The sequence below is a fragment of the Salmo salar genome, chromosome ssa06 (genome assembly GCF_905237065.1).
Source record: "Salmo salar chromosome ssa06, Ssal_v3.1, whole genome shotgun sequence".
In the NCBI taxonomy this organism is placed as follows: domain Eukaryota; kingdom Metazoa; phylum Chordata; class Actinopteri; order Salmoniformes; family Salmonidae; genus Salmo; species Salmo salar.
The window spans coordinates 61874128-61884708 of record NC_059447.1 but is presented as its reverse complement, the minus strand read 5'-3'; the positions used below and the strand labels follow the sequence as shown (position 1 = coordinate 61884708).

General features: G+C 44.8%; 1 protein-coding gene across 1 annotated transcript; it reads left to right on the top strand.

Annotated features, from left to right (window-relative positions):
* The first annotated feature begins 668 nt into the window (after nt 1-668).
* LOC106607911 (piggyBac transposable element-derived protein 4) lies at nt 669-3405 on the top strand. The gene is made up of 2 exons (XM_014205390.2): nt 669-1004; nt 1204-3405. Exons 1-2 carry the CDS (start codon nt 971-973, stop codon nt 2232-2234), a joined length of 1065 nt encoding a protein of 354 aa, XP_014060865.1. The 5' UTR covers nt 669-970; the 3' UTR covers nt 2235-3405.
* Nucleotides 3406-10581: the final 7176 nt, after the last annotated feature.

Here is a 10581-nt window from a genome sequence, read left to right as displayed (position 1 = left end):
GCACTGCATCTCAGTGCTAGATGTGTTACTACAGACCCTGGTTTGATTCCAGGCTGTATCACAATTGGCCGTGATTGGGAGTCCCACAGGGCGGCGCACAATTGGCCCAGTGTCGTCTGGGTTAGGGTTTGGCCGGGGTAGGCCGTCATTGTAAATAAGAATTTATTCTTAACTGTCTTGCCTAGTTAACACTCCCGTTGTCCTGGGGTCAGACTGACCCAGGCCCTGGGTTTCGAGGGGTCCCCGCTGTCCCGGGGTCAAAGTGACCCAGCCAGCACTAGCAAGGTGTATGTTATTGTGTGTGTGTGTGTGTGTGTGTGTGTGTGTGTGTGTGTGTGTGTGTGTGTGTGTGTGTGTGTGTGTGTGTGTGTGTGTGTGTGTGTGTGTGTGTGTGTGTGTGTGTGTGTGTGTGTGTGTGTGTGTGTGTGTGTGTGTGTGTGTGTGTGTGTGTGTGTGGCCCTGCTCTACCTGCACACAGGACAGCGGGAGGCCTTTACACAGCCTCTCACTGCCTCTCACTGCCTCACACACACCCACACACACGCACATACACACGGGAGCCCAGTGGTGCAACAGGAGGGGTGAACAGCAGCACGGCTACACATGCATGCCCAGACATGTCCTGCCTCAGTGTGCAAGAGGGCAGCCAAGTGGACCCAATGGTGTCCAGGGGGAGGGCAGCCGGCACTGCATGACGTTGCTTGCCGAGCAGGCGTGTACTGCAGGCGTACTAGAAACGGGAGGCCAGTGGTGCAACAGGGGTGAAGAAACATGGGTGAACAAACAGGGGTGAACAAACAGGGGTGAACACGTGCCTTGTCGATTCACGTCACCCGTGTAAGCTGACTGTAGAGAGGACGACCGCCAGTCGAGACACGCAAGACTTGCGACGGACAAACTTGCAGCCATAAGAAAGGTCTGGGACCAGTGGGAGGAGCGGCTGCTAGCCCTCTACAACCCAGGGCCTGACATGACAGTGGACAAGCAACTGGTCCCGTTCAGAGGTACTGTGTGTATATACTTACATATACATATGTATACATGTGTATAGAGAGGTAGTAGTAGTAGTAGTAGTAGTAGTAGTAGTAGTAGTAGTAGTTGTGGTAGTAGTAGTACTAGCAGTAGTAGTAGACGAGTGTAATGACAAACGTCAGTTGCCCCAAGTAGCCAGTAATGACGCTAATCTGTTCTCCCTCCAAAAAGGCCGCTGTCCATTCCGACAGTACATTCCCAGCAAGCCAGCAAAATACGGCATCAAGTCATGGGTGGCCTGCGACTCCAGATCCAGCTACGCATGGAAGATGCAAGTCTACACTGGCAAGGCGACCAGCAGAGGCCCCGAGAAGAACCAGGGGATGCGCGTCGTCCTCGATCTGACAAAGGGACTGAGTGGTCACAATGCCACGTGTGCCAATTTCTTCACCTCCTATGAACTGGGACAGCAGGTCCTCGAGAGGAACTTCACCATGGTCGGCACGGTGCGAAAGAACAAGACCGAGCTCCCGCCGGAGCTGCTCGCGTCAAAGGGCAGACAGGTCTTGTCCTCAAGGTTTGCCTTCATGCCCACAATCACTCTAGTGTCCTACCTGGCAAAGAAAAGTAAGAACGTGCTACTTCTGAGCACGCTGCACACACAGGCCGACATTAGCGATCGCCACGACAGGAAGCCGGCTGTCATCCTAGACTACAACTGCAACAAAGGCGGCGTGGACAACCTAGACAAGGTGGTTGGAACGTACAGCTGCAGACGGATGACTGCCCGCTGGCCCCTGGTCATCTTCCACAACATCCTTGACGTGTCCTCCTACAATGCCTTTGTCATATGGCAAGAGTTCAAGCCTAACTGGATGCCTCAGAAGCGGAACAAGAGGAGGGTGTTCCTGGAGCAGCTGGGAAAGGCACTTGTGAAGCCATTGATCCAAAGAAGGCAGCATCTCCCCCGCACGGAAGCAGCGTCAGCACTTGTCAAAGCCGTACAGAGTGCTACGGCTCGTCAACAACCTGAGGAGTCCGCCACTGCCCCAGCCACTGACCGAGCCACTGCCCACCGAAGAAGGACTCTAAGACACACACGGTGTGCTGCAGGTGTAAGAAATACATCTGCAAAGGCTGTTCACACGCATACTGTCACACTTGTGCCCAGTGGGCGTTTAGCCAAGACGGGACAGGGTGACCCGGAGGACACGGGGTGTAGACATAATACGAGGACCACGGGAGGGTTAAATGAAAAATAATTGGGATTTGGAAGTTATATAAGAAGGATGGTAATATTCAGTATCAGTAACTTCCTCACATACTCCGCTTACAAATCAAGCTTTGAATGTTTGTTGCCATGGAGCAATACTGAGGAAGACACTTTGTCGTTGAATTTAAGCAGTCTTTCAGTGGGCTGTCCAATGTGTCCGTTGTCTCTCTGTTTGCATGTTGAACTTGAGTGTTGAACTCAAGTTGCCTTATGTGTCATCATAGTTGACAACCTAGTAAATGTAAATCAGGGACACTCCAATTAGAGTGATATGTTATGTTTCGTATTGTATGTACTAATTTGTGGATGTCCATCATCCATTTCATATGATATGTTACAAATTGCAATTTGTACAATATTTTACGAATTAGCAAATGGATGATATGTTACGAATTCCAATTTGTTGTGGCTAACGTTAGCTATGTGGCTATGTGGCTAGATGGATAATGCTACCGTTAACTAGGTGGCTAATGTTAGCTAGGCTATGGGGTTAAGGTTAGGGTTAGGGTTAGGAGTCAGGTTAAAAGGTTAGCGTTAGGGTTAGGGGAAGGGTTAGCTAACAAATAGTTGCAAAGTAGCTAAAAAGTTGTAAGTAGTTGCCAAGTTGCTAAAGTTGTCCGTGATGAGATTCGAACACACAACCTTTGTGTTATATGCCCACCCATCCATCCTGACCAATCACCCTACTTTCTTTTTATCTTTAAGTAACCTTCTGTCTTATGTAACCACACCAAACGTAACATATCACACAAATCTGAGTGTCCTGGAGTGTCATTTGAGTGTGATTTACATTTACAACAGTTGAAGTGGGAAGTTTACATACACTTAGGTTGGAGTCATTGAAACTCGTTTTTCAACCACTGCATGACTCAAGTAATTTTTCCAACAATTGTTTACAGACAGATTATTTCACATACAATTCACTGTATCACAATTCCAGTGGGTCAGCAGTTTACCTACACTAAGTTGAGTGTGCCTTTAAACAATTGGAGGTGTACCTGTGAATGTATTTCAAGACCTACCTTCAAACTCAGTGCCTCTTTGTTTGACATCAAGGGAAAATAAAAAAAAATCAGCCAAGACCTCAGAAGAAAAATGATAGACCTCCACAAGTCTGGTTCATCCTTGGGAGCAATTTCCAAATGCCTGAAGGTACCACGTTCATATGTACAAACAATAGTATGAAAGTATAAACAGCATGGGACCACTTAGCCGTCATACCGCTCAGGAAGGAGACATGCTCTGTCTCCTAGAGATGAACGTACTTTGGTGTGAAAAGTGCAACTCAAACCCAGAACAACAGCAAAGGACCTTGTGAAGATGCTGGAGGAAACAGGTACAAAAGTATCTATATTCACAGTAAAACGAGTCCTATATCGACATAACCTGAAAGACCGCTCAGCAAGGAAGAAGCCACTGCCCCAAAACCGCCATAAAAAAGCCAGACTACGCTTTGCAACTGCACATGGGGACAAAGATTGTACTTTTTGGAGAAATGTCCTCTGGTCTGATGAAACAAAAATAGAACAATTTGGCCATAATGACCATCGTTATGTTTGGAGTTAAAAGGGGGAGGCTTGCAAGCCAAAGAACACCATCCCAACCGTGAAGCACAAGGGTGGCAGCATCATGTTGTGGGGGTGCTTTGCTGCAGGAGGGACTGGTGCACTTCACAAAATATATGGCATCATGAGGTAGGAAAATTATGTGAATATATTGAAGCAACATCTCAAGACATCAGTCAGGAAGTTAAAGCTTGGTCGCAAATGGGTCTTCCAAATGGACAATGACCCCAAGCATACTTCCAAAGTTGTGGCAAAATGGATTAAGGACAACAAAGTCAAGGTATTGGAGTGGCCATCACAAAGCCCTGACCTCAATCCCATAGAAACTTTGTGGGCAGAACTGAAAAACATGTGCGAGCAAGGAGGCCTACCAACCTGACTCAGTTACACCAGCTCTGTAAGGCGTAATGGGCCAAAATTCACCAAACTTATTGTGGGAAGCTTGTGGAAGGCTACCCGCAACGTTTGACCCAAGTTAAACAATTTAAAGGCAATGCTACCAAATACTAATTGAGTGTATGTAAACTTCTGACCCACTGGGAATGTAATGAAAGAAATAAAGGCTGAAATAAATCATTCTCTCTACTGTTATTCTGACATTTCACATTCTTAAAATAAAATGGTGATCCTAACTGACCTAAGACAGGGACATTTTATTAGTATTAAATGTCAGGAATTGTGAAAAACTGAGTTTAAATGTATTTGGCTAAGGTGTATGTAAACTTCCGACTTCAACTGTATGTTAAATCTAGTCTATGAGACCAGGCTGTAGTTGAATTTACAGTATTACTAAATAATAAACATTATGGTGATTCATTTGATTTACAAAAGGTATATTCGGTATCACTCCTTATTACAGTGTAATTAGACATGTAATTACACTGTAACAAGTATTATAATTCATTGTAGTAATTCATAGTTATACTGTTATAACAACATGTATCTGGTGGTAATTGCAGTCTGTAATTACAGGGGTGTAACAACGAATGCTTGTTACAATGCTTGTTACAAATGTTAAAGTTTCCGATAGCATCCCAACGCACCATATGTCAGCCTGCACAAACCACATAATAAGCGTAAGCCAATTAAAAACAGGCCAAATCAGAATATTTGTAAACAAACCCGTTCTGGTAGTTCCAGGTTACGAGAGCCAGAAAGCTGGACTCAAGAACACATAGGAATGCATTGGAAACCATTTGCAGACTACCGCTGGACTTGATAGATTGTCTAATGAATCATTAATAGACTCCGTTTCATAACCTTTCTATAAAATTGTCAACACTACTCTCTTGTTATCAAGCCTCCATTTCACTAGGTTTGTAGCTAACTAGTTTTCTTTGTTCATGGAAGAAATGCCAGCTAGCTACAAAGCTACATTGCCTTGGTTGTAGCTGACCTGTATGCTATCCAGAGCCATGTATTTGTATGTCTTTTTCTTCTCTGAGTTACAGTTCATATAAGGAAATCAGTCAATTGAAATAAATTCATTAGGCCTTAATCTATGGATTTCACATGACTGGAAATATATATATGCATCTGCTGGTTACAGATACCTTAAAAAATAAGGTAGAAGCGTGGATCAGAAAAACTGTCAGTATCTGGTGTGACCACCATTTGCAGCACGACACATCTCATTTTTTACATTTTAGTCATTTAGCAGACGCTCTTATCCAGAGCGACTTACAGTAGTGAATGCATACATTTCATGCATTGTTTTGTACTGGCCCCCCGTGGGAATCAAACCCACAACCCTGGCGTTGCACACACCATGCTCTACCAACTGAGCCACAGGGAAGCCTTTGAATATAGTGGATCAGTCTGTTGATTGTGGCCTGTGGAGTTTTGTCCTACTCCTCTTCAATGACTGTATCTCTGTGCATTCAAATTGCCATCTATAAAATGCAATTGTGATCGTTGTCCATAGCTTATGCCTGCCCATACCATAACCCCACCGCCACCATGGGGCAGTCTGTTAACAACATTGACATTAGCAAATGACGTTGGAGGTGGCTTGTGGTAGAGAAATGCACATTAAATTATCTGGCAACAGCTCTGGTGCACATTCCTGCAGTCAGCATGCCAATTGCATGCTCCCTCAAAACTTGAGACATCTGTGACATTGTGTTGTCTGACAAAACTGCAAATTAAGAGTGGCCTGTCCCCAGCACAAGGTGCACCTGTGTAATGACCATGCTGTTTAATCATCTTCTTGATATGCCACATCTGTCAGTGGTATGGATTATCTTGGCAAAGGAGAAATGCTCACTAACAGGGATGTAAACAGATTTGTGCACAACATTTGAGAGAAATAAGCTTTTTGTGAGTATGGAACATTTCTGGGATGTTTTATTTCAGCTCATGAAACATCGGACCAACACTTTACATGTTGTGTTTATACAGTATTTTTGTTCTGTGTACATTTAGCCAGCTAGCTATTATTGCAATGTTGGATAGATAGCTAATCTGTTCCATTTATAAAAATAGCGACAATTATCTCACGGTATTTTAACTTAACCAGTCTTCGCCCCAACGCCACTGTGCAGCATACATGTATGCAAAAATAGACGTACTGTAGCTAGCTAGCTAATGTTTGCTAGCCCATCTGTAGCCCCCAACTACCTAGCTAGGTGACTAGCTAGTTAGCTAGCTGAGTTCCAGTTATTGTCTCGTTATTTTTCAACTATCAGTTTACAATGGCTCATGTTAGCTGGAAAGTCGAGTTTGCCAACTCCTTACCATACTGTAAACTACATTATGCAATTACTGATTTGTAAATACAGAGCACAACCATAAAGAGAACCATGCACAGAATGCAACTTTTTCCACCCTGAACTAAATTTACTGACATTAATGTGTGTAAACATGCAGCTATGGTTAAAATTGTGACATAGTTATTTGTGCTGGACAAATTGTAAGCCTATTAAGCTTGGTTGAATAATGGTATATAAATGCACTTAAAATGGTCATAAGACAAACTCTTATTCCATCATGTAACCCTGAAAGGGTTTCACTGTTAATGAACATTCTCACTTTTGGATTGGATGCATTGGTGTAATTAGTTATTTATCCCAGGAATTAAGGCATTATGTCAAGATCTACCTATCTACGCAACATGCTCAAAATAATGACGACCTCGAACATTCCCACAGGTGTTGATACGGAAGTCATTTAATAGTGCGAAAAGAACAGGGTCAAGAAGAAGGTCAGTGTGGAAAATCCAGACATGAAATATTGCCTTGAAATGTCAACACAGGAGAGAGAAAGTACGTTTTCCATGCAATTTCTTTCGCTTTTTTTTGGGATACTTGAACTCTGCTGGATGATTTAGCATAGGTAGTTAGCTAGAGTTTGTAGCTAGCTAGCCTAGTGTTGGCCAGCTAATGTTAGCTAACTGTAGCTACCTAGCTAGCAAACGTTAGCTGGCCTTTTTTGTTGAGCCTACCAACTACTTACCATCTACAGCAGTGGAGGCTCCTCAGAGGAGGAAGGGGAGATTACATTTTTGTATTAGATATTTGTCACTGTTGTTTTCATTATTGTGTCTATCACTTTGCTTTGGTAACATTGACCTTGTTGTTCATGCCATTAAATCACATTGAATTTGAGTGAGAGAGAGAGAGAGAGAGAGAGAGAGAGAGAGAGAGAGAGAGAGCGATAGACAGAGAGAGAGAGAGAGAGAGACAGAGAGAGAGAGACAGAGAGAGAGAGAGAGAGAGAGACAGAGAGAGAGACAGAGAGAGAGACAGAGAGACAGAGAGAGAGACAGAGAGAGACAGAGAGAGACAGAGAGAGCGGAACAGAGCAGCTGCCAGTGACGTGGTAGTACTGCTTCTGTTCTTCACAACAGGACTACTGGAGCCAGTCCAAGAGTCTTATAGCCATGCACAGACCTCAATAGCTGCCAGAAAAACAAGCATCGCAAACTGAACTTGTGCACGTCACCACAGGTATGTGGAAATGCTCTATGCTGGAAATACGCTTCAGTGCGCTGAAATCACTGTCAGACATGTGCTGTTTATCTCCAAGAGTGAGAGGGAAAGCCATTAAGGTTTTGCCCAAACTCTTGGGATGATAGTGGCTTAAAGAAGCATTAGTGCCTCCACTTTTTTTGAATACCCTCTAAAGTGCTGAATATGCAGAAGCCCAGCAGGCATCTGGCAGCTGGCACAGTCAAAGTATTTCCTCTGAATACAAGTCTATGTACTGCTCGTTTGTATAAAAATGAGATGCACTGTATTATCCCCTATCAACCCAATGAGGAACACCTGGAAAATCACAGCTTGCTGGAAATCTACCTCACCTGAATGTACATCTTATGTACAGAAATAAACTGCTGTCCACCTTTCTAAAACCACCCTTCAAGATATTCAACCATCAGAAAAAAAGGTGTGTCCTAATCGCCTTGACTGGGCCAAAGGCCAAATCTCTGTTACCCTTCAGTGACCCGTCTCCTCTCCTCATGTTGTAGTTCACTCCTGGGTGAAAATGCCTAATGGGCTGAGCTCTGTGTAACCGTGGCCTAGTGACACAGCTATAAGTGTTTTCTGAGTAATAAAGTACAAGAACATTTTTATACCGGTACACATAAACATGTGTGCCAGGTGGTTCTGAAAGTCTGGAGGCTTTGTTAATATATATATATATATTATATATATATTTACTTTTATTACTCTTGGCATGCAAGAATAAAAGTGTCACACAGGGATAGAGCAGCTGTAATGGTCTGGGTGTAGCTGGTGCAGAGGAGTCAGGCGCAGGACAGCAGAGATGAGTAATTAAAGTAACTTTACTCAAAATACCAAGTACATGTAGAATTACCAAGCCCACACAAACGGACCGGAATACAATGAACAAACACGCACAAAAACCATGGGGAAAACAGAGGGTTAAATAATGAACATGTAATTGGGGAATTGAAACCAGGTGTGTAAAACAAAGACAAAACAAATGGAAAATGAAAAGTGGATCGGCGATGGCTAGAAGGCCAGTGACGTCGACCGCTGAACGCCGCCCGAACAGGGAGAGGGACCGACTTCGGCGGAAGTCGTGACAGCAGCTGACATGCAGGCCAAATTGCTTGATTTAATTATCGAAAGGTCAATCAGGGAAGAAAGGGTGAGAAAGTGCAACGAGTTGAAGATTGAGCAGGATTTTCAGACATAGGACATAACCCCAAGGATGTGGAGGTGTTAGTTATGTAATGAGCTATAGAGTAGATGTCAAGTTAGAACAAAGCCATCTGTGCCCCATCCCGTTTTTATCCCTGCTCTACTGCTAATGATTTTATGGAGGGATTAGTTGTTTTCTACCAAGGCTTGATATCATTATTATAAAGGTATGTCACAGGTATGGTATCGTTGAACATAAAATGATGTCACCTCACACAGATGGTGGGAGAGTAGGAAACCTGAATTAACAGGCTATAACCTGAATACAAAACAGATGCAAACCTGGATTTGTGTCTGTCTTTATTCCTGCAGCAAATAAATTGTGAGAAAGAATAATGTTTGACATAATAAAATAACCATTTTCATATTTTGTCCTTTATCAAAGCACAATAATTAGAAGAGATCACATTTGTGAGTCATACTGTCACGTCCTGACCAGTAGAGGGTGTAGTTGGGTCAGGACGTGGCAGAAGGGAGTAAGTGTTTTATTGTTTCATTTAATTTTGCCCGTGTGACTTCCAATCAAGCACAGCTGTAGAGGGTTGTGGTTAATTGGGAGTCACACATAAGTTGCCTACGTTTCCGTTGTGTGGTGTGGGTAATTGTGCTTGTCACTGTTGTTGCACCTGACAGGACTATGTTGGCTGTCAGTTTTGTGGTTTTGTTAATTGCATAGTGTTCGTAACATTAAAAATGACGAACCCTAACTCCGCCGCATTTTGGTCCACTTCTTCCATAGACAGCCGTTACAGAATTACCCACCAAACCAGGACCAAGCGGCGGAAGAGGAAGGAGCAGCAGGACTACTGCGTTATGGACAAATGGACATGGGAACAGATCCTGGACGGAGAGGGACCATGGACTCAGGCTGGGGATTATCGCCTCCCGCAGTGGGAGATTGAAGCGGCGAGAGCGGAGAGGCGATACTACGAGGAGAGAGAGCGCAACGAGCGCGAGGGGCAGCCCCAATATTTTTTTGGGGGGGGCACACGGGACAGTCGGTGGAGCTGAGGTCGGAACCAGAGCCAGTCGGGATGACATTGGAGGTGAGCGAGGGCTATGAGACAGAGACTGTGACGGGGTTAATGGGAAAATTAGGAGAGAGAGAGATGAGAGAGCTGCTAGTGTGGTGCATAAAGTACGGCATTCGCCCTAATGAGCGTGTCGTGGGTATGATGTCACCTGAGGCAGCTCTCCATACTCGTCCTGAGGTGCGTGCTGGTTGTCTGGTAAAGACTGTGCCTGCGCCCAGAAACAGGCCTCCTCCATGTCTTCCCAGCCCTGCACATCCTGTACCTACGCCCAGAACCAAGCCTCCTGCATGTCTCTCTATCCTGGTCAAGCCCGTGTCTCCTCCACGGACCAGTCCTCCAGTGGGTCTCCCTATCCTGGTCAAACCCGTGTCTCCTCCACAGACCAGTCCTCCAGTGGGTCTCCCTATCCTGGTCAAGCCCGTGCCTCCTCCACGGACCAGTACTCCAGTGGGTCTCTCTATCCTGGTCAAGCCCGTGTCTCCTCCACGGACCAGTCCTCCAGTGGATCTCCCTATCCTGGTCAAGCCCGTGTCTCCTCCACGGACCGGTCCTCCAGTGGGTCTCTCCAC

Coding starts and splice junctions, on each gene's coding strand:
- LOC106607911 (XM_014205390.2), top strand. CDS start 971: ATGACAGTGGACAAGCAACTGGTCCCGTTCAGAG. Junction 1,005..1,203: donor GCAACTGGTCCCGTTCAGAG/GTACTGTGTGTA, acceptor CCCTCCAAAAAG/GCCGCTGTCCATTCCGACAG.